This window comes from Thamnophis elegans, chromosome Z (assembly GCF_009769535.1).
Source record: "Thamnophis elegans isolate rThaEle1 chromosome Z, rThaEle1.pri, whole genome shotgun sequence".
NCBI lineage: Eukaryota > Metazoa > Chordata > Lepidosauria > Squamata > Colubridae > Thamnophis > Thamnophis elegans.
This window is the reverse complement of record NC_045558.1, coordinates 49313074-49338004: the sequence shown is the minus strand read 5'-3', so window position 1 is coordinate 49338004 and position 24931 is coordinate 49313074. Positions and strand designations below refer to the sequence as shown.

Here is a 24931-nt window from a genome sequence, read left to right as displayed (position 1 = left end):
AGAGTATGGCTAGCTGATGAGAGCTAAATAGCTTGAAATAGATCTATAATAGTCTCCCTTTATTTATAAATACAACATGCATGCATGCATGCATGCATGCATGCATGTATGTATGTTATTGTTGGACTGTGTTTAAGTCAGACAAGCTCAGTATTGAGCTAATGCAAAGATCACTAAATATTTTAATGCATAGTGAGCATTCAGAATTTGAAGAACATTATGGCAACTCGCAAACAGGCAAATAGGAAAATTCCACAGCTTGGGCTGACAGTAATTCCCAATCATTTTATTATTTCAAACTAACAGAAAGTTGGACATATTGTAAAAATATTTTATGTAAAAAAGAAAAAGCTCCTTTGGGAAAAATGTGGTCATTTTCATGTTAGGAACCCATAGGATTTGTCTGTCAAGTTTAAAATGATAGCGTTTTACAGCCTGTAGACCACCTCTCGCCTCAGAGCAGTCCCATTCTGGCCTGCAGCTTTGGTGGCTGGGTGCAGGGCATCAGGGTGAGGCAGAAGCAAAGGAGTGGGTAGTATGGTGCTGGTGGGTGGCAAAATATCACTGCAGCATCAGTGGCATCGGTGGGGTAGTTGCAGGAGCAGAATGGCATGGGACTGTTACAGCATCCCAGTTTCTAATTTCCACTTTGAAAATTAATTGACCATCCCTGATCTAAAGTTTATAATGTTGATGTTATCCATTCAATTAAGTTTGAGTCTTGATTCTATGGGCCAGGTCTCTCCACTTCTGATCTTGCACGGGTCTTTCAGTTTTTCTCTGCTATGGGTGATGACAGCTTTGGTGATGGCCAACCATTGTGTTCTTTGACAGCCTGTTTTCCTTTTAAGAAATTATTGTTAGAAAGCTGGAAGGGAAAGATAATAACATAAAATATGCACTATTAATATCCCCATATATATTTCAAAGATTTTGAATTCCTTGTATTCAGTAAAATTTCTAAGCTTTGGAGTTATGCCTAAAAGTTTATATTAAGATAAGCTAAGAACTGAGTAAGTGGCTATATCAGGAAAGAAGTAAAAGAGCAAAAATAGGTAAATTTAAATGCTGCCTGGCTCCCAGCAATTCTGGGTGGTACTACCAAGCCATTTATAAAACCTGACAAATGTTTTGTATTAGTACTTTTTTTTTCCTGGCAATCTCAGTGTCATAATAATGAAACTTTTGTTTTATTTTTGTAATATTATGTGGTATGTTGTGAAAAAGTATGCCATTTACAAGTTGGGAGCATATGTGTTATAAAATGTTAACATAACCTTTTCTTGATAATAATATTTTTATTGTTTTGTCATTAACAGTATATGGAAACAGTAACAAATGATTATCTTGCCTATGGAGAGGAGCAACATAACATAGATAAATTAGTCAACATGATATGTAAGTTTTAAGTAATTAGCTCCCAACAAAATGAAGTAGCAAAGTTATAAAATAGGAAGATTGAAGATTGATTGAAATATTTAGTATTTCTAAGATTTCTAATATTGAAATTGCTCTAACACAGCAAATAACACTAAATAAACAAATGAGACTTGTAAGCCTTCAAGAAATGCCAAAGTTAAACCCTGTTAAATTTGACCCAATAAAACCATAGATTTTTACTTAGTCAGGAATAATGAGGTTACACTAATTTAAATGGCTTTTTCGGAACATGGCTGAACATATTTCACGTTTTGATTTAATATATTTTTTTGAAGGATAGCCACATGGGACAGGCAAAAAAGGCCCGCAGCTACGTGATTAAATTTCTATCCATTTTTAAAAAATGCACTAATCTGTTTTAAAATTGGCAAGTCCTTGATGATCAACTTGATTTTTTAAATATCCCCAGCCCTGTATACATCTCATTTTGAATCTTAAGTCTGACATTGAATCTTCAAAATCATGTCTCAGAATCTATTAAGTTCTGAAACAGATTGCTATTTTGTAAATATACCATGGATTTTTCTCCTCAAAATTATTAAGAATAAGAATTTTATATGAGATACTTTATTCAGTTTCATTTTATTCAGTTTCTTTAATTCACAGATATTATTCAAAAACTTTCAGCGGTTAAAGATCAAAGAGAATGGGTTACAGCCAGTGGAGTGCATAAGGTAAATGAATTAATGAAACGAAGTTTCTTGGAAACTTATTCTTTTCTTTTTAAGTTTCAATTAATAATAAGATCTTTCAAATGAAAATTACTGCAAGATCCAATCTGGGTCAGTCACCAGAGGTTTACTTTTCTGAGCTTTCAGGCTCATACTGGAGCCCATCGTCTATTTTGTCACCATTGTTCTCATGTGGCACACTGTATGGCAGAGTGAGAATCCACTGCAGTATCCATAAGCTAAACAACTGGACGGAAGTTACCTATGTGAACAAATCAGGCAGAATGGATAACCACAAACATTTATTACAAGAAACCCATCCTCACACAAAGGAGAGAAAGGAAGAAAGATGGTGCAATATTAACTATACACATATCAAAAACATTTCAGAAGCAGTAGAACACAGCTTCCGAGATCTGCAAGTGGGCATTGAACAGTGCCCAGCGATTATGATATGACGAAAAATGCATGGCAAAGATTGCTTGGAGATGGGAGATACTTCTAATGTAATCTGCTGGAACATCATGTGCACTAATTATCCCTGTGAATATGTAGGACAGATCGGGAGGAAGCTAACTACCAGATTGTAAGAATGCAAGTGAGCAGTCAGATGAGAAGAGCAGAATTTGTTAGTAGCTTTACATTGCAATGCAAGGACAAACATTCAGTTTTGAAGCTACTAAGATTATTTGTCCTGCAGATACAAAGATAGCCAGGAAAATGATTGAAACCTGGGAAATTAGCCCCTTATAAGTCAATAGGAATGCTGATTTATCACCAGCTTATCAGGTGCTTAGGAGTCGAGGACCTGGCAGCACATGGAAACAATAGCCAATTGCTGGCCTTCAACACATTAATCAACCATTAAGAAGGATTTACATAAATATAATTCATAGAATAGCTCAAAGAACATATTCTAGTAGAGAGAAGTTCCCTGAGTATGGACTTCACCAGTAACGTGCAGGCAGGGGAGGCAGGGCCTCACCACTGTCATCATGAAAAGAAAAAAAAATGTAAAAGGAATAAGGCTGAGGTAGTTGTTGCCAGAGTCACAGTGGATGACTTTTTAGTGCTTAACTGATTAAAAAAGCCTCTAAAAAAGTGCCCTCTACAGGAGGAGGCGGGAGAACCACATGCTTAATTTAGTCTATCTTTATGATCACTTGAGCAGAGTTAAGCAAGTGTTAAAAGCCAAAAAATTCCTTATGTAGGTGAGGCACTTGGTTCTCTTGCCTCCTCCCATAGAGGGTATTTTTTTTAGAGGCTTTTTTAAACAGTTAAGCAGAGTCATCCATTGGGAAGTCTGGCAGCAGCTAACCCAGCCTGACCTCAGTAGCTCTTGCCTTTTTCCTTTTACATTTTTACATTTTCATCATGGCGGACAAGAGCAAAGTTGAAATCCTCTGTGAAACTGCTGGAAAAGGTATGTGGGTCAGAGGGAGGGAGGAATTCAAAATTAATGTAATTTGTAAGTAATTGTATTATTGTAAGTAATTTGTGTGTGTGTGTGTGTGTGTGTGTTTTACCCGCCTCTGCTGGTGTGTGGGCTGGCAGTTTTTTTATATCAGATATAGCGGCAGGGCTTTTGGACATAGTGGCAGGGCTTTTGGAGATAGCGGCAGGGCTTTTGGACATAGCGGGACGCCTCTATGTTGGACATAGCAGCAGGACATCTTTTGCCTTAAGTGCCAGGGCGGCAGGGCGACTTTTGCCCGATTTCAAGAAAGCTTTCTTGAAAGCGGGCAAAAGCCTCCCTGGTGCTAGAGGCAAAAGCCGCCCTGCCGCTATGTCAGACATAGAGGCATTCTGCCTCTATGGCGGATACAGCGCCGGGGCGTCCGAAAGCCCTGCCACTGTGTCCGACATAGAGGCGTCCCGCCTCTGGTATCCGAAGGCCCTGTCGCTGTGTCCAACATAGGGCGGCTTTTGCCCGCTTGCTTCACCAGCCATAAACCTCACAGCACGTCACTGGACTTCACCATGAGCCCGAAAGCTCAGAAGAGTAAATCTCTGTTCCTGGTGACCGATTGGATCTTGCAACATTATCTGGGATACATATATTTACTTACCTTCATTTGTGAATAGTACTGTACTATTAAGATTAGGAAAAATTACTGATGTTATTGATCTATTTATAATGAAAATTAACAATAAATCATTGAAGCATATTAAAAATTATCAAAAATCAGATCTGAAAGAAGCACACCTGAAACTCATATGATTTTGATAATACTGCTGCAAGGAAACTTGTTTCAAAAATTAGCCATTCCAGAGAATGGGCCTAATTGTAATAATGTAAAGGAGTACAGTGGTGTATTTGAAAAAGGAATTCAGTGACATGTAAACATCAGCCTAGCCCAGATACCTAGAATGAACTAAAGAAAAAGAAATGTTTCATCTCGATTGTCTTTAATATAAGAGGAGAAGGAAGAGTATCTCTGTCAGGCTTTGATATAGAGCAGTGTTGGTGAACCTTTTCGGCACTGAGTGGTGAAACGGGATCGTGTGCTCATGCCAGAAACTGGAAGAGCAGTCTCCCAGTGTGTATGTACACTCCAGGAAGATAATCTTCCAGTTTCCAGCGCATGCATGCACACCAGCCCTTCTGGTTTCTGGTGCATATGTGCATGTGAAGACCAGCTGGCCGGTGTGCATGCCAGAAATCAGAAGAGCAGCTGCCCAGTGCACATGCGCACGCCAGGAAGATGATCTTCTGGTTTCTGGCACGCCCATGCGAACCGGCCACTTGGTCTTCTGGTTTCTGGCATGCATGAGTGTGCGGAGACCAGCTGGCCAGCACATTGGAACCTGGAAGAGCAAAGGGCAACGTCTCGTGGACCCAGAAAGATGGCTCTGCATCCATTTCCTGCACGCATGCCGTAAGTTCGCCATAACTGACACAGGATATAATAACAACACCTTCTATTGTTTACCTAAAGATGAAGCAATGTTTAAATGTTCATTTAAACATTTTAAATGAAATTTACTGTCTTTTCACTTTCAGTCTATTTAAAGTTCTTTAGACAGCTATGGAGCACTGACCTATTCCCATTATGTGCTAAGGTATCTCTAGGGGAAGCATTTATGTTGTATCTGTTTCTTTGGGTATCAACATTTTATTTTATTTTATCATAATATAAAATACAAAAGAAAATAAAAATAATGGGAAGTTAGGGGAGGGGGAAAAAAGAGAAAGGGAAAAAGAAAAAAAAGTGTTGATTTCCACCTCTTTTAGTACATTACAACTTCAACTTTTTACTTTTACATAGTAATAGATACTAGCCATTTCTATAACAAAAATCTATCTAATACTCAAAACCAAAAACAAAGTTTCATTTTTCCATCAAAAGCAGAAAATCCAGATCGTATCTGGTTTCTGATTTGGTCCATCTTGGACTACTGGCATCACTGATATGGAATTACTACAAGCCAGATTTATATTATGTTCAGTCAGAGCCCTTAAACAACATCACAAAACTGCTTTTTCCCTGCCATTCCAAATTTTGCTGTGGGAATTGCTTGGAAGTTAGTATACATATTTTAATTTCTTCGATGTTTCATTATTACAAGTTGCCACAAATCTTAGGATAATTGGATAAACAAACAAACAAACAAACATATGAGTTACAGAAGAACAAGAGCTGAGTATTTTGAAATTACACTTCCAATTACATGCATTATATCAGGCATAGACTTTTCACTTTTGGCTTTACACCTTCTAATCAATGATTTAAAAAAGGAAATTGTGCCTGTGGAAGCCAGATTTCCAACTTTCCTTGCAACTTAAAAAGACTGTAGGAAGAGATTAGGGAACAGTCTGAAGGAATTGCTTCCACAGGAAATCTATAATACCAGTTAGAGCCACAAGATTTCCAGTGTGATTTCCATGTTATTCTCCAGTGCACTGCTCGGAGAGTCCAATGCTGGGTTAACACAGCCTATCTACCCTTGGACTGAGTGATGTTTTTTAGTTGACCACGCCTCCCTTTGCCTCTGCATGCTCAGTTCGAAAACTCAGTCCGCCCGTTAGGACTGTTTTGGGAGAGCTCCAGTCTCAGGGCACATCAAGGTGCCTTATGTGGCCTGCATGCAGTGTCTTCGGATGGGATATTTGGGGAAATACCCCTTTCAGAGCACAGCATTTGAAACAATCTTTGGGCTATTTCAGCTTTACTGAGATAACAAGCAGAGGTATATGGATATATGTTTGGGAAACAGTAGCCATCCTCCCATCAAAGCCATGTACTTCTTAGTTTTTTAAAATCCCAGCATGTAATAGGAAGCAGATCTGATACAGTTTTATTTAAGAATGAACCAAGCCTGATGATGGCATATAGTTCTTGGTTTTATACACCATTTGATTTTTATTTACATGTGTGGGAAATGTATTCTTTCTTCCTTTTAATATGACTCAAAACAGTACAGAGGTATGGGTTTACTTCTTGAAGATTGTTTTAGAACTTTTTCAGTTTCTAATGCTACTGTATAAGAAATATGTAAAACTTACTTTTTAAACACAATGTTCATTATAGCATCTAGATCTAGAAGAATATTTTCATTTTTTTTCCTTCTTGCTTTTACAGACTTTGATTAATTTACTAGGATCTAGAGAAAATAGTGTACTAGTAGGTTCACTGCTTGCTCTCACAAGCTTGGCAGAAAGGTAAGCTTCAGTTTCTTGGCTATTTTATTCCTTTTATTTATCATGACATCTTCCTCTTAATAATTATGACAAATAAATTTAAAACCAAACAATTTTTTGGTTTTTATTTCTGATATTCTAATGGAGACATGTTTTTCCTCTAGGGACTGTGTCAGGTGCCATGTTGTACTTCCAGACACTAACTTGCCTGAATATGTAAATATTTGCAGACAAATGCACACAATACACCAGTTTGCATGTATATGTATACATATACTAGATGGCCAGATTTTTTGTAGAAATGACTGTGAGTGCATTTCACATATGTAGTTAAGTGAATTAATACTTAAATAAATAAATTATGTTGATAGTTGATTGCAACATCAAATGAAAATTTTCAGATATGAAACTGTAGTATATGAACACTTTCATATGTCAAATATTCTTTCTAATGAACAACATTTTCTGAATCTGCTTTTGGTTCAGATTTATATTTATTATTTTTGTCAATTAAATATTGTAGTAAAATAACGGAGAGGGTAAAGAATGAAATTGAGATGAATAAATATAGTCTTATTTAAAAATTGAATGTCTAGTGTGAATAAAGTATGTTGAGATAGTTTGGTTGTATACAGGTAACCCAAGTTTTACAAACAGCCACTTAGCGACTAGCCAAAGTTATGACACACCCAGAGATGGTATTCAGCAAGTTCTGATCAGTTCTGGAGAATTGGTAGTGCAAATTTTGAGTAGACAGATCCCTCAAAAGCTATTTTCAGGGTTCTGTCAGCTGCATTTATCCCCCCCCAAAGTCACATGACTGCATTTTGGGTGCCTGGCAACTGATTTCCTTTTCTGTGATTGTGATTTTTGCTGATTTTTGGCCTTTCTGGATAGTTTTAGCAAAAAAAAATGGCCATAGGAATACATGGATTTGCTTAACTGTTGCAGCCTTCATTTAACAATGCGTTCACTTAATAACTATGTTATTTGCTTAATCACCTCTGTAAATAAAGTAATGAAATTGGGTCAGTTACGTGGGTGTCTTGACTTATGATCATGACTAATGATTAAGGTGACCAGATTTTCAGATTGGTAAAGAGGGACACCTTTGACTGGGGAGGGTACGGGGCGGTTGATTAAAAATTTTATATGGAGCAACAAAAATTTTCATACAACGCAAAAATAGTATTGTAATGTTTTTTTTTTATTTCAACATAACTACAATTTACAAATATAAATTGTAACTGTTGCCAAACATCCAAATTTTGATCACGTGACCATGAGGATGCTGCAATGGTCGCTAAGTATGAAAATGGTCATCAGTCACTTTTTTCAATGCCATTGTAACTTTGGTCACTATATCACCTTTCTTGCCACAGTTCTTAAGTGAATAACTGCAGCTGATAAGTTAGTAGCATAAGTGAATCTGGTTTCCCCATTTGACTTTGTCAAAAGGTGATTATATGACCCCAGGACACTGAAACCATCATAAATACGAATCTGTTGCCAAACATCAAAATTTTGATCGCGTGACCATGAGAATGCTGCAACGGTCGCTAAGTGTGAAAATGGTCGCTAAGTGTGAAAAATGGTCATCAGTCACTTTTTTAATGCCATTGTAACTTTGGTCACTATACCACCTTTCTTGCCACAGTTCTTAAGTGAATCTTAAGTGAAGATGTTATATCTTAAGTGAATCTTAAGTCTTAAGTGAAGATGTTATATAGTAGAATCTCTGGTCACGAACGCTTCTGACCAAAATATTCACATTCCCCCCGCTGCTGATTTCCCCTTCTGCACCATTTTTTTTGTAAGCGCCAAATTTCCAAAATTAGGTTTGATTCATGACCAAATCAATTTGCGAGCAATGTTATGGAACGAATTATGGTTGTGACCAGAGGTTCTACTGTATTCATGCCTTTACATACTCTATATCACCTCAAAATGTTGCACAGCCTTCATAAGTTTGTAATACAGATAAAATTAAATACAACATCAAAACCATAAAAAAGTAAAATTAACCTGGCTGGAAAATCCTATGCCTGTCTTGCTATTATTACTGACACACTTGCTGCAGTATTTGATGGCTAAAAGGAAAAAAAAGTGTGTATTATGTTCACTCCCATGTCTTGTCTGCTGCGTTGATTTTGAATTCATTAAAAGAGCTTATTTTACATCAAATCCCTCTCATATTATTCTCCTATGTTCAATAAACCCTAAGAGACAGCATACTATACATGAAATTCCTGTAACTGTATATTTAGTAAATTGTGGAGCTGAGTTTATCCAATTAACTCAGTTTTTGGACTTGAGTAATCACATACAATAAAGGAAATAAAACTATTTAGAATGAAGTGTAGTTGGCTATTTGTGATTAAGAGTATCATGCAGAAACAATTATAGTTTTGATCAGGAAAATACCCTAAAAAAAACCTTTTGTTCTTTCAGGGTTTTTTTAAAATGATTTTTCCATGGCACATCATAGTGTTACACATATTGTTTTGAATAAAAAAAACAGCAGCTGCACATTTTTAAAAACCTACATTATTTTAAAATGCATTAAAAAATAAAAGAAAAAAACCCAGCACACTTACCAGAACTGAGCAAATTGAAACTTTCCCACCATTTTGGAGAGTCCTCCAACCTCCGTGCCCCTCCCCTCTGGAAAATCCAGGAAGTAACACTGGCGACCTCTCTAGCCATTTCCTGCAGCTCTCTGGTACTAGATCATTTTTTTCTTATAAAATGAGGTGAACGCGACCGGCGCGGGGGGGGGGGGGGGAGGGGGTCCGTTTTGTTGCTTTAACGTTTTAATATCTTCAGTGAAAGTATTGAGACAGAGAGAGAGAGGGAATTTAGACAGGGTGTGTTTTGTCTTGCCCCGGTTAGGATTTCTTAAGCAAATCCACTGGGCTTTCAACATGAAGTCAGAAAATCGGGACTTTTTTAAAAGGCGGAGGGACGCGGGAAAAATGGTTAAAAATCGTGCTTGTCACGCTGAAATCGGTACATCTGGTCACCCTACTAATGATAGAAATTCTGGTGTCCATTAAAGTCTTAAGTCAAGGATTACCTGTAGGGACAATGAAATGAGGACTGATTGCAAAATGAATAAATGATAGAAAAAGGAATAGGTCAAAAGAAACAGGAAAAAGTTGTAGTAAAAGTTAGTTTCTTCCTGAGAGAAGAAAGAGATGAGAATTTTAAAGAATGAAAGATAATATATGAAGTAGTGGGAAAATGTGGTAGAATCACAGATGACTTGAAGAGTAGAAAGTGTGGAAAGATATAGAGATGGTTTGCTGTATATGCTATAAAATATTACTAGTGTAGCTATGTTCACTTCGCCTTTTAATCTCTTTGGATTTCTATTTCCGATTTTTGAATCCGATATTTGAAACAAATTATTAAGGTGCATGATTGAACACAGGGGAATTTGTTTGTTTGTTTGTTTACTTATTTACTTAATTACATATTTGTATTGGTCTAACTACAATGTTTAAGTAAGATACAGATATCCTCAACTTACGACTCTATTTGGGACTGGAATTTCAATTGTAAGTTGTGACAGTTATAAGTCAAGGCACAATTTAATTGGACACAAATTAATGACTCTTTTTTTATGGCAGCCGTTAAGTAAATCATGAAGCAGTCTGAATTCTGTGGTTGCTAAGCAAATTACATTATTGTAAGCCTCATCCACTCTCCCAAATGCAATTTTTTTTTCAGAAGAGCAGCAAAAACACTGAAAACTGATTAAAGCTACTACAAACCAGCATAAAAACATTGCAAATCATGGTCATTTGACCGCAACCAGTCGTATATGTGAACTAGTTACCAAGCATTCAAAATACAATCGTGACTACAGGCACATTATCATTATGACTTAGAGTTGGTAAAAATTGAAAAGTTAAAAAATAAAGTATTTTATTTAATAAAAGAAAAAAAATGAAAGACAGAGACAGACTATAACTATTTCATAGCTTCTCAGACTAGCCTCCAGATGAACTAGAATAATGTTCTATCACTAGTGTTAAAGTAAAATTGAAGTGCCAGTCAAGCCAATTTATGGATTAGCTATCTTGTCTTTCAGCTAGGTTGTCATAATGTTACAGCCAGTGATCCATACTTAAAGGCAACAGATGTGTGCATGTGTTTGTATGTATTGTAATATATTTGCTTTTAAAAGGGAGAGCCTATCATTACCAAGCATGCTTTACCAACTCTCTTGTATTTTTTGATTATTGTAGTAGTGTCAGAGACATAATGCAATCTGCTTTCTGAAACATTCAAATTATGGGCTCTACCCATTACCAGGAGTCCCAATTTTAATCATACTAGAGATTCAGTGTGGAGAAGTTGCTCCAGAATTAGATGGCATATCGTTTTCCAAATTTCATTTATGCCAACCCATGAAATAGTGTGAAAATTGCTGAAGTTCGGGTTCAGGGGCTCCAAGATTTCATTTCTCTAAAGGAAAGCAAATAATATATTATTGACTCTGAAATTTCAGAAATCATACACTCAGTAATTTACTTAGGATAATATTCAAATTCAGTTCAGTTTCAAAAATAATCTCCCTAATGTTTTTATTGTAGCCCTGAATGTCGTGAGAAAATAAGTGAGCTGAATGTTGTCGAAAATTTATTGATGATATTACACGAATACGATTTGCTCTCTAAAAGGTAGGATATGTCATTTTCACATGTCAATTTACTTTTGTGTTAATGATTTTCAGATATTTAGCTAATATACATTCAAATTACTCTATCTCTGAAGTTGTTCACTTAAAACTTTTGAAGTATAATATGAGGGAATCCCCAAATCTGACAGTGAGATATAGTATACCTTACTTAGTGGAAGTATTTAGTGGAAGTATTAACCATGAAAGTAATTGAGTTAAACTGATAATGCAAAGATCTGGTTTCAAATATGCCACTAGCCCTAGCAACTTGCTAAGTGATTTGAACTAGTTCCTCTTTTTAACCACCAAAATTTCACAGGATAGTTATGAGAAAAAAATTGAAGGAAGGAATATTAAATGCAGTGGTGTAAGCTGCTAACTGAATGTTAGAATCTCAATGTAGTAAATAAAATATTTTTATTTCTATGGTCCATTCCAGCCCCCTAGATGGCAGATCTTGAATGGCCCTGCATTGTTGGTGCTGCCGAACACCAAGTTGGTTAACAGTAAGGCCACCCTCATTCACAACTTGATTGTTGATGAAAAACCAACTTGGTATTCATTGAGACCTGGCTAGGATAAGACAGGCAGATTCCAGTTTCTGAGTATCTAGCTGTATTCCAGGTGTGATACTAGCCAAAACCTCAGGGTAGAAGCAATGGAGTGACAGTGGTCATCCCAGATACTTGGGATGCATTCAGGAGAACTTCCTTTCAGATTGTTGTGTGAGAAACCCTTTTTGTTAAGTTGGATGCTAATGGCATCAGTTGGGACTGCCGTTGTTGTACTAGCCTCCATATTGTGTAGCAACTCCCTGCCTGAGATTCTGGACTGGCTGGTTGGCCGTGCAGTTCCTCAGGTTTATGGTCTTGTATCGACTTCATTTGACTTCTCTGGGCATGGGGTCTGAGATAGCTGAGAAGTTTATAGCTACCATAATAACCACAGGACTATTCCAAGCCACCCAGGACCCAATATTATAGTGGTCATTCACTTTGTGTTGTTTTTATGTCAGAGCAGCAGCAGGATGCTCTGGATTTGTGGAAAATGTTGTTTTCTCTCCTGTTATTTCCTATCATTCTCTGGAGCAACCCTCCTCTACAGAGAGACTGGGCCTATTAGATTGGTCCACCCCAGAGGATAAATCAACTTGATTATCAGACAGAGCTTGGGGTTAATCTAGAACGTCTGCTATATAATCCGGTTAATGTCTTCATAGCTGCTTGGAATGGGAAAGTAGTTTTGGCTTTGAACTAAATTGTATTTAAGCAATTTCTCTGTACTATATTAATTTATTTGATTCTTTTTGTTAGTTTTTATTGTTTTAAATGTGGTTTTTATTCTGTAAGCCGCCTTGAGTCACTATGGGTGAATAGGTGGAAATATTAATCAATCAATCAAACAAACAAACAAAAAACATTTTTTTAAAATTATTTCCCCATTTGTTATAGAATCTGCATATAACTACCCAGAAGTCTTATTTCAGGTGACCCTGTCCCTCCTTTGAAGGCATAATACTGGAATCCACCTATAGGGTTGCTGTGAGGAATGTCCTGCATATCTCATAGTCTTTCTACTTTGGATTCCAGCCTTTGGGCAGAATCAGTGGAAGTTATAGAAGCTGAATTGTGCAGTTATTTGGGGGAACTTTGATTCTGTTGAAGATTCAAAAGGATTGTTTGGCCTCTTCTGTATTAATTCTGCACCCCTTGTGGTTGGTCAAGGCTACCGGGGAGAGGATGCATGATTGGGTCTGTGTGGTGGTTAATTATTTTTTGAGGGAGGAGGTGATGAGATGCCCCCTTCTCAAGATGCCATCACTAAACCCAACTAATTTGAATAGTTTCATTTAGTCTCCAACTTCTCCTTTTTTTATTGAAACTTTTAAAAAGCTTTTACAAATATTTACCTCCCTCCCCCACCCGAGCCCATCTCCCCCCCAACCTCCCCCCCACCTGACTTCCCAGAGCAAATAAAGGACATAAATCTTTAACAATCATATTCTAAAATAAACTAAAAGAAACTTGGCTTCATCTATCATTTGTGCTTTAACTCCTCTTTTGTTAAGCTAACTATAAACAAATTAAATCATTCCTTGCTTTTTCATTCATAAGCTATCTGGAATTTTTTAGTCCCATATTTATTTTGAATATAGTCAATCCATCTTCTCCATTCCAGTTTATATTTCTCATCTGATATCTCTATCAGATATGCTGATATTTTAGCCATCTCTGCTAAGTTTGTTACTTTTAATTGAATAGTAGGCAAATCTTCCTTCTTCCAGTATTGCGCCACTAACAGTCTTGCTGCCATTGTTAGGTTCAAAATCAGATTAGTCTCTGTAACAGTACAATCAGTAGTTATACCTAACAAGAATAACTGAGGGGTAAACTTCATCCTCTTTTTAAAAATATTTTGCATAATCCACCATATTTTTATCTAAAATGCTTTAACCTTTTTGCAAGTCCACCATATATGGTAATATGTAGCATCAATACAATCACATCTCCAGCATTTAGGTTGTAAATTCGGATACATGCAAGCCAATTTTTTAGGATCTAAGTGCCATTTATAAAACATCTTATAAAAGTTCTCTCTCAGGTTTTGGGCTTGTGTGAATTTTACATTTCTTACCCATATCTTTTCCCAAGTGTCCAACATTATTGGTTCTTCAAAATTTTGTGCTCACTTTATCATAGTCTTTAACTAATTCTGTTTCAGAATCCATTTCTATTAGAACATTATATAACCTTTTTATGTGCATTTGACTTTGATCCCTGATTTTTTTTTAGTAGATTGTCCTCATTTTGCATGATACCAATTTTCTGATCTTTTTTTCCATCTGGCCTGCAATTGTCCATACTGAAACCATGTTTGGATTACCTTCTCCTCTTTTAATACATTCAAGGGTTGTAACTGAAATACACCTCTTTCTATAGTAAGAAGCTGTCTATATGTAGTTACATGTTTTTGTGCTATACTTACTTTCTCCAGTGCGCCGCTTGGAGTCCAAGCGTGGGTTAACACAGTCTATCTGCCCTTGGACTGAGTAATGATTTTCTTGACCATACCTCCCTTTGCCTCTCCATTTTCAGTTTAAAAACTCAGTCCGCCCATAGGGACTGTTTTGGGAGAGCTCCAGTCCAAGAGCAGATACACTGGGGTTTCCCAACCTTAAAACTGACCATCCATCTTCAACTCCATCATAATACTGCTTCAAGGTTAAAGAGCTACAGCTGAAAGTTTATTTCGCTAAGGGGGGGCGGGCCTTTACAGCTGGCAGGCGGGGAATTGTAAATGGGCCGCTTCCTTGAAGGGTATGCCTGTTTGCTGGAGAGCTAGCCTCAAGGGTGCTCCTCACGTTCCTGTTCTGTGGGGACGGGCTCTATGGCTTCTATCTGGAGAAGATGGAGGATCTCCTTCCGCATGAGCTCCCGTTTTAGCGGATTCTTGGGGGTGGGGCAGCGGATGAACTTCCTTTGAGGGAAGGATAGAAAGTCCAGAACTAGATCCTTCCTGATGGTGGATAGGACCCAGCTGTCTGAGGTGATCTCTTCCCACCTGTCGACGTATAGTTGTAGCTGACTCCCTATGGGAGGAATCCCTTGGCAATCATTTCCCCCTGCGGAACTGGCGGGGGACCAGGATCTACGATGCAACCTGGGCCACCTTCTCCTCTTGGTGTAAAGATAGAGGCATTGTTGATTTCTCTGCCTCAGTCCCTCAGACTTTGGACTTCTTACAGAAGGGACTGGACAAAGGTCTAGCACCTAGCATGCTTAGGCGTCAGGTTGCCGCCTTATCCACCATTCTGGCCAGGCGAAGCCTCCTTTGGAAGGATTTTGCAAACAGTCGTTGAGACTCTGGAGGCCCCGGTCCTTTCCCACCCTGGGACTCAATAGCTTGGGCATGTCCCATGCTTGGACTCTCCAAGTGGCATACTGGAGAAAGATCGTTGGCTTACCTGAACGGTCGTTCTCAAGGTGCTGCGAGGAAAGTCCAAACCCACCCAGGGGGTCTTTTTTCGAATGTGACTGTATTATTGACTGTGAACTCTTACCTTACTTTTGTCCTTTCGTTTTTAAACTGAACATGGAGAGGCAAAGGGAGGCGTGGTCAAGAAAATCATTACTCAGTCCAAGGGCAGATAGACTGTGTTAACCCACGCTTGGACTCTCCTCGCGGCGCCCTGAGAACAACCGTTCAGGTAAGCCAACGGTCTTTCTCTATTGCATGTCTGGGAATTGCCCAGATAGGTATCTTATCATTTAATTTATATTAATATTTTTTCCAGACACGCAATAAAGCATTCCTCAATATATGACTTTTGAATGTCTTATCCACCTTCTTGTCATATATCAAATAGGTATGCCAGCCGTATATCAAGTCATGGCCCTCGATATTCAATAACCTATCCTCTGTTGAATTAATCCAGTCACTAATTATTGATAAAACTACTGCTTCATAGTATAGTTTTAAATTTGGCATTTTCAGGCCTCCTCTCTCACGTACGTCTTGCATTATTTTAAGTTTTATTCTCATTTTTTTCCCTGCTCAAACAAATTTGTTAATATCCTTCTGCCATTCAAGCAAATTTGCGTCTTTTTTAAGTATTGGTATCATTTGAAAAAGAAATAAAAACTTAGGCAAGACATTCATTTTTACTGCTGCTATTCTTTCCAACAAAGATAATTGTAATTTCCCCCAATTTTTCATCTCTACCTGTATTCTATACCATAATGGCTCATAATTATACTTACATAGTTTCCCGTTTGAAGTTGAAATATAAACTCCTAGATATTTAACTTTTTTAACTATTTCACATCCTGTTATTTTTTATAAGGCTTCCCTTTGATTAGTGTTCATATTTTTAACTAACATTGTTTAACTAACATTGTTTTCCCTAGATTTATTTTAAACCCAGATACTTGGCCATATTGATTAATCATTTCATTTCATTTCATTTTAATTTATTTGTATGCCGCCCTTTTCATATTCATTAAAACCTTGGTAGATTTCCCTTGGTTTGGTTAAAGTTATAACCAAGTCGTCCGCAAATGCACATAATCTATATTCTTGGTGCCTAATCTTGATTCCCTGTAAATCATCTGACCCCCGTATTTTATTCAGCAATAATTCCATGGTTATAATAAACAATAATGGCGATAGGGGGCAACCCTGTCTTGTACCTTTCTCAATTTTAAAAGATTTTGTTAAACTTCCATTGACTATAATTTGTGCTGTTTGTTCCTGATATATTGCGTTGATTGATTGTAGAAAATACTCTCCAATTTGCCTCTTTTGCATTGTTTTCATTAAAAATTGCCAATTCACTCGATCAAGTGCTTTCTCGGTGTCTCCTTTTTTATGGGTGGTTATGGAGAGACTTGTAACATGGTATTTTCAAAGGACCCTGGATGAAACAGATTATTTGGATTCTTTCAGTCATGCTTCAGGATATTTATGGGATTGAGACACTATTTGTTGTGCTCCTGGATGATCTTTGATGGGAACAGGATGGGGATAATGCATCTGTCCTTTATTTTCATGACCTCTCAGTGCCTCAATATCATCAATCATGATACTTTGTGGACCAGCTTTGGGAGTTGAGGTGGGCAGTATTATGTTGTATGGTTCTTCTTCTTCCTCCAGAATTTCTATCAGATAAAGGGGCAGAGATCCAACCCATATCCCCTACTTCCTGTGGTGCCAAGAACTTATTCATCTCTTCTGTCTTATTTAATATCTATATGAGGCCACTGGATGAGGTGATCCAACAATTTGGAGTGGATCATCAATATGCAGATGATACCCAGCATTAGCTCTCCAAACTAAGCTGCTTAAGTGATGTACATGTCTCAAAAGGCAACTGGACTTTCTTGGGGCTTTTTTTCTTGAAAAAACACCTTTAGGATAATTGAGAATCTATCCTATCCTAGACATATGCTGTGTCCTATCAGGGACATTTGCTGTAGATATCCTGTCCCAGTGCCTACAGCTGTAGGGGCCTGAATGGGGCACAAGGACCTTTGACTCAATCTAAGCAGGTCTGAATGGCTATTTGGGACTTTTGGTGACAATGTTTTTCCAATTTTAGTTCTGAGTTAGGTGGACCCAGGGCTAAAATTGGATTCTGTTTCAATGTGGAATTATCTTGGACTCATGGTTTTTGCTAGAAGAGCAGGCGGCAACCATGGCAAGAAAGGCCTATGTTCACTTTTGGATTTGCATTAGTTGCTTTCATTCTTAGACTGGGAGGCTCTTATAGCTCTCAAGCCCCTCTGACTTCCTGTCTGGAATACTGCTATATCCTTTATATTGGACTGCCCTTGAAATGCTATCAAAGGCTTCTGGTGTTTATTTTTATGTTTCCCCAGCACACATTTGAATGCCTTTACTGTAAATAATTGAATGTTATAAATACATTTGAATATCTTTATCGTAAATAAGAACCCTAAAACCATAAGAAGACTAGTCAATCTTAGAAATAATGGGAAATAATTATAATTAGATGAACCCAAAGATTAATCTACCATCAGCTTTAAGGGGATCCTTAGCTATGCCCAGGCCATCCCTTGCTAGGTGCTGCTTTCAGGCTTTCCTTTTTAATGTTAGAGATTCATGACATCAGAAAGATTAATCTCTCTTAGAAATAGAAAGGCAGCTACTCCTGTCACTCTGATACAGTGTCTTCTGGATTATGTGTTCCGTGATAATTACAAGCATGTGCAGGAAATAGGAAGGAAATTACAAAAAACATGTTCTGTGTTTCTGCCTTTTTTGTACATGCATTGTGATACTGCACAGAGGTACAAAACAGGTATCATTTCATAATGACTTCCTGAGATTGCTATTATCAAATTAACAAGAGCTTCCATTCCTGTGACTGCTTCTGATTAAAAACAGCTTAGAGTTTTTTCAGTTGAGCATTATAACAAGCAGTTATTGAGTTGGTTGTTTGAAGCATAGGTTAATTTAAAGTATTTTTTAGATTGATTTCTTTATAGGTAGTCCTCGATTTACATTTAGCGACCATTCTGAATTATAATGGCACTGAAAAAAGTGATTTATAACTTGTATTCACACTTGATCGCACTCAATCATTGCAGTATCCCCATGATCACAAGAACAAAATTCAGGCGCTTGGTAATTGGCATGTATTTACAACGGTTGTTGCACGTGGGATAATGTGATCGCAACTTTCACAGCCAGCTTCTGAAAAGCAAACTCATGGGTAAAGCTGGATTTGCTTAACAACCATGTGATTCATTTAACACCTGTGGCAAAACAGTTGTAAAATCAGGCACAACTTGCTTAACAACCACTTTGTTTAACAACAGAAATTCTGGTCCCATTATAGAAAAAGACAGATGGAATTTCTTTCTCTCTCCTTCTCCTTCTCTCCCTCTCTCTCTCTCTCTGTCTGTCTCTCTGTCTCTCTCTCTCTCTCTCTCCTCTCTCTGTCTCTGTCTCTCTCTCTCTCACACACACACGTATACCTATCTATATCCATCCATCCATTCGATTATGAGCTATCTGATTCCTTAGCAACTCTGTGTGGTTTACAAATTTTTTTAAAAAGTGTATATGTAAAAAAATGTAGGCAAACTGGAAAAACAAGATACATAGTTGTAAAACGAAATGTAGATAAAGGGGAGTTCATAATGACCCTTCACAAGGCCTCTGAAAAAGTTTTACTAATTGCTAGTGGTTTCTGGATGCAATTCAAGGTGCTGATTATTATTGTTAAATTCTTCATGATACAGAAGAGGATTGTCAAACTCCTGGCCCATGGGCCAGATACGTCACATGACGCTTCTGTGTTGATGTGAATTTGACACCCTTAATATAGAGCCTGGCTATTTGAGAGACCACTTATCTCTAGCTTTTTCTTCCCATCTGATACAAACAAGTACGATAGGGATTCTATTAGTTTCATCTATTAAATAGTATCATCTAATGGAACACAGAAACTAGTTTACCATGTTGCAATAACTACTCTCTTCAACAATATCCTCCCAAGATATGTGTGACTTCCACTCTTAGGATGCTAAATAAAAATGCACCACTTTCTATGTTACATTGAAAAAGAAGGCCAAATTTGGGTATTTATATAATTTAGTAAGCATGCTAAATATAACTATTGAATTAAAGATGTTTACTCTTTTTTTGCAGATTGACAGCAGAATTACTCCGTCTCCTTTGTGTGGAATCACAAGTCAAGGAACAAATCAAGTTGTATGAGGGTGTGCCTATTCTGCTTAGTCTTCTCCATTCTGATCATCTAAAACTACTCTGGAGTGTAGTTTGGATTCTTGTACAGATTTGCGAAGATCCTGATACCAGTGTTGAAATTCGAATTTGGGGTGGAATCAAACAGCTCCTTCATATTTTACAAGGGTAGAGTTCTGAATTTATCTATAATAACAGCAGATAGAATGTGTATACTCACATACAAACTTCCAAACTACGTTTTTCTCTGCATTGAGCTTGATTTCATGTGAAAATCAATTCCTATAAACAATTTTTTGTCTTTGAATGATATTGTTTTATAGAAAGATTTTCTGAGACTTGTGTTTAAAAATGCAGGTATAACTTTCATGAAATATCGATATAACAATTCCTTTAGGAAGAAGAGATTAATGTATCAGAACTCCTTAAATAAATCTGTACAGAATGTTCATTACTTATACAAACCAACAGGAGGCAGTATCTGACCAATTTAATTCTATATTGGGACTTGCCATACATATGTAACTAAATCTTATTCTATAGGCTTCAACTCCTCTATTCTTAAGAATTGTTGTTTTTAACTCAGGATGTCTGTTTCGAGAGGCTTACAGTCCCATGGATTCCATGGTTAGTCTTGCTTTGGAGAGGGATTTTTAGGATAATTTCCATGGTAGATTAAGCTACTTGCCTCATGTGCTGCTCCTGCCCGTTTCTGAAATTAACTTTAAAAATTCCAGTCCAGATTGTGGTGGGTTGGCAAGACATCCACATTGGTGCTCAGCCCATACGACAGCCACTCCAGGCTCTAATTGGTCATTCTTCTTTTTTTTGCCTTTCCAATTCATGCAGGGATGACAAACTTTGTTAGCTGCCCTCTCTGGCCTTAACACATCTTATAAGCTTTCATAGCTGACTAGGGACTTGAACCATGGGCTTGCCAGTATTAATTCAATACCTTAACCCATCACACTGACTCATAATATGCAAGAATGCATAGAACATATGCATTCTTGATTCTAATTGCTGATCATCTTAGAGATATATGCAAACTGTTTCTTGTACTTTTCTAGGGAACGAAGTCTGTTTTTGGATCGTTCTTCCATTGGGAGTTTATCTAGTGCAAACATAGCTGGAAGAATCCATCAGCTTCATTTATCAGAAGAGTTAAGCTCTCATGAAATACAAGAAAATACATTTTCTCTTCAAGCAGGTACAGTAATACTATGATGATTTATATCAATGAAGTTATTTGTGCCTGAACAATGCATTAAATGGTAATAAAAAACTGATGGATCAATTAAATAGTAAGTTCAGTAGGTTCTTTTATAAATATACATATGCTGACTGTCCTATAGAGCAAGCCACAGACATTTTATTTTCTTTCTTTTTTCAATCAAATTTTCATTTTTTAATATTCTTTATACATATCAATGCGTGGATGGTGTGGTAACTGGATAACATACATTTCAGTACACATAAACAGTGTTATTATTCCTAAATATTACATTTAATTTTCATTGTTCCATATTATTTATACATGTCTTTTATTATCACCCTTTTTTTCTGAACCATCTTTCTGTCCTTTTGTATACCTTAACATCTTAATATATAATTATTATTTCCCTCCACTATTTCTATCCCTATTTTAACTATTTTTCCCCTTTCATATCACTATAATATTCAAAGATGTGTTTTCCATCTGTTTTGTTTTTCATATTTCCATAGTTAAATCAAAGTTCCATCCTTCATTCTTCCATTTTTCAATATCCCCTTATACAATTTTAGTATCAATCACGATCATTTATACGTTTAGGGTATTTCTATTCATGTTCTTTCCAGTTCTTCAATCCATATAATTCTACTATTAATAGAAAAGGTTTAGATTAATATATATTTTTATATATTTCCCTAATCACCCATTAAGTTCTAACCTTCCACTGTTATTCATATTTTATACATATTTAGTAATACAGTTATTGAAAGTCTATTTTCCCATTCTTCATATTTATTTATAGTACAATATTATCCTGATATCTATCACTACTAAAATAGTAATCCAACCTGTATAATTCTAGTATTACTACATGTTATTGAAATATATTCATAAAAATATTCTTTTACTCTATTTTTCCTTATCCTTCATCTCTTACCCACTTCAGAACCTTATTTTCTTTTTAATTTTCCTCCCATATTTGTCCTTTGGGTCTCTTATTCCCTCTATTTGCCTATGCAATCTAATTTTTCCTCCCAACTCTACCCTTTCCCTTTGTCTAATTCCAGAACTATCCGTTCCACCTCCTATCTTTTCCCCCCAGTTCTCTTCCTGTTTTTCTCACTTCCTTTTTTAATTTTTTACATTATTTCCCTCCTTTTTTAGTTCCTTAATCACTCTTCCTTTTGGCAATATCTCGTTATTTTCTTCTTGCTAATTTCTCTTCACTTCCCCTCTATTTCTTCTGATAGATCTATTCTTTCTTCCTTGTCCTAATCATTGTCCGTTATTCTTTGCATTAAATTTCCTAATTTTTGGTCTATATGATCAAATACTTTCTCAATGCTTTGAAAAAGCTCCGTTCTGTTTAAGTTCTCCTTACTTCCATCTTATGTTGCGTCTGTGTTTAATCAATCTCTTTTTCAGTCCACTGTCCAGAGTTCATTAATTCAAAAAGCCAAAATTCCAAGTCACAATTTTAAATGTCTCATTAATATTCAGTCCAAATAGTTTGAATTCACCAGGAGTTATCCATGCCTCTTCAAATTACCTTATATGTTCAATAATAATCAATGATGTTCAGGGGCTCTTGAAGTCCTTAGTTAATAATCAGATCTCTAGTGGTCTTAGAATAGGTCTGTATTTAACAGATATTTCCAGGGTTTTTTTTGAATAGTGATTTCCAAGTTTGCATATTTTCCTTTTCGTCAGCAGATGGTGCTCTCGCTTATGTCTGCTCCAACCTCTCTGCAATAGTGTTAAGAGTTCCGATTTCAATTATTTTTTCAATTATTCAAATTATTCTTAAATTATAAATCCAATAATTGAGCAGTGTTTGTAAAGAGAAACTTGGGACTTTAATTCCAGTATTTTAAAATGTTCTCAATATCACATCTTTTAGCTTTGAGGAACCAAGTTTCTATTTATTATTTAAAAAGCAGATTTTTTTCCTTCTTCAATTCTCTGATATTTTTCCTGTGTGCTCATTCGCAACTTCAACAAATAGTTTTAAAGATGCTTTCCCCTTGGATTTTTGGGGTCAACTTCTAATAAAAAGTATTTTCTCACTCAGCTCACACTCCATTCATTTTTTCCTCTCCAGCACAGTCCTGGGTATTCAGGCTGGCTTAATGGCAGCCATTTTGGCTGCTGCTGCTCCTTGCCGTCAGATGAGGGGGATAATTTCCCAGTCAGGGAGGAGTGATGCTTCTCTCCTCGACCTGCCAGATGGTCCCATTTTACTTCATCGCCCCTTTAGTGGGGCTCCCCAACAGGAAGAGGTCGAAGTTGACTGCAGAACTTGCAGATCAGGCTTTCGAGGAGGCCAGAAGTACAACTGAAAGTCCACAGACATTTTCTTTTCCTCAATCTGTAGTTTCTCCAGATTACATAAAGTGTTAAATGTGAACGGATTAATGTATTAATTTAAAATGTTATTTTAAAACTCAAAAAACATAATTGACAAATACCTTAATATATAGGAGCAGTATAATTTTTGGTGATTTATTTTAGCCTGTTGTGCTGCAATTACTGAATTGGTCCTTAATGACACCAATGCCCATCAAGTAGTACAGGTGAGAAGTCTTTAAATACTTTTTGAGATTAAACTTTTTGTTTATATTTATACAATGCATGTTTCTTGGAATAGAAATAGTATTGGTTAAAAATATGCTGCTGTCCACTCATGTAAGGACTGGAGGGCCTATATTTACCACTTTATCATTTTATAATTAAGTACTGTGTGTAATTTGAATTACTGAAGGCATGCTCTTGATATCTGCCTGAGCATGGCTGCCTCATGGCTAACTGTTATATAGAGCAGTGGTCCCCAACCCCCGGTCCGCGGACCGGTGCCGGGCCGTGGAGTACCTGGCACCGGGCCGCGCAGCGGCGGGGGCCATGATCGCTCTTTTAAATCCGCTCCTCTTAAATGCATTTCTCTCCCCCCCCTTTGGTCCCACCCTCGGCTCTCTCTCCCTCCCTCCCTCCCTCGCCGTCTCCTCCCTTCTCTCTCCCCCCTCCCGCACCGATCCATCGCCAGGGAAAGAGAGAGTGAGAGAGTGAGAGAGGAGAGAGAGAGGGAGGGAGTCAAGAAAACTGTTCCGGCCGCCGCTGAAATGACTCAGTAACTTTTGCGCTTGGATCTGCTTTTTCAAACCTCCCCCAATCATCATCGCCTTCCTACCCGCCCTGCCGCGCTTGGTCTGGCTCTTTTCTTTTTTTGCTCTCTCCTCGGCTTTTCCTGCTTTCTCCCTGCAATTTTGTCACCCAGATGCATGCTGTGGTTCGCGAGTGCGGCTCGGTTTTATGTGTCCGCTTCTCTCCCTTTCTCTCCACACACCCCCCACCTCCATTTAATTATTTTTTTTTAAAAGAAAGAAAACCGTAGTTCTGCCAATTGCAAAAAAAAAAAAGTGTGTGTGCGTGCATATCTGCCGGCGGGTGTGTGTTTGTGTGGTGTGTGTGTGTATGCGCGCGCGGAGAGAGACTGGTTGGAAAGGAAGGACAGGACTGGCGGTGTGTGTTTCTGCAGCCCCTCCGGTGGAGGCTACACTAGCCGTCAGATCTGGTGTTTTTTTTTTTCCCCTCTCCTTTTTCCGGCAGGTCGTTTTAATCCTTGCTAATTACTTTCTGTTCTTCGCTTGCCAGCTTCCTTCCCACCCTCCTTCCTCCTCCTCCCCCTCCCCCCCCGGCCGGGTGCGCCCCCCCCGCTTTTACTCCCAAACAGTTATATATTTATATATATATTTATTTTCTCTCTCTCCACGGCATTCGCGCGCTCCGCGCTCTTGTATTTTATTTTGTAAGGCATGTTTAAATACAATAAAATAAAAGTTGTTTAATCAAAACAATCTGATATATAAACAATCAATGTGTCGTCGCGAACAATGCCCCCCCCCTGCGCGCGCTCAGCGGGCCACGGTAAAATTATCAAAGGCTGACTGGTCCGCGGCGATAAAAAGGTTGGGGACCACTGATATAGAGAACAAGAATATATTTTAAAGAGTAAGTGGGTCAGCTAAAGCCTGTTTAACTTGCAGGTCATG

The 24931-nt window shown here is 37.5% G+C and overlaps 1 protein-coding gene across 9 annotated transcripts in view; it reads left to right on the top strand.

Moving 5' to 3' along the window:
* Positions 1–24931, top strand: part of NEK10 (NIMA related kinase 10) — a 194449-nt gene that overhangs the window by 19072 nt on the left and 150446 nt on the right. For 7 of the 9 annotated variants that reach the window (XR_004256903.1, XM_032235691.1, XM_032235690.1 and 4 more), the window contains exons 9-15: positions 1320–1398; positions 2047–2114; positions 6695–6774; positions 11355–11441; positions 19616–19840; positions 20743–20882; positions 23397–23458. Coding sequence is in view for 8 of the 9 variants with exons in the window: in XM_032235691.1 (XP_032091582.1) it covers positions 1320–1398; positions 2047–2114; positions 6695–6774; positions 11355–11441; positions 19616–19840; positions 20743–20882; positions 23397–23458 (741 nt within the window). In the remaining variant the exon portion in view is untranslated. Of the gene's footprint in view, positions 1–1319; positions 1399–2046; positions 2115–6694; positions 6775–11354; positions 11442–19615; positions 19841–20742; positions 20883–23396; positions 23459–24931 lie in introns of those variants that run through there. The other 2 variants (XM_032235689.1, XM_032235694.1) reach the window with 2 other exon arrangements.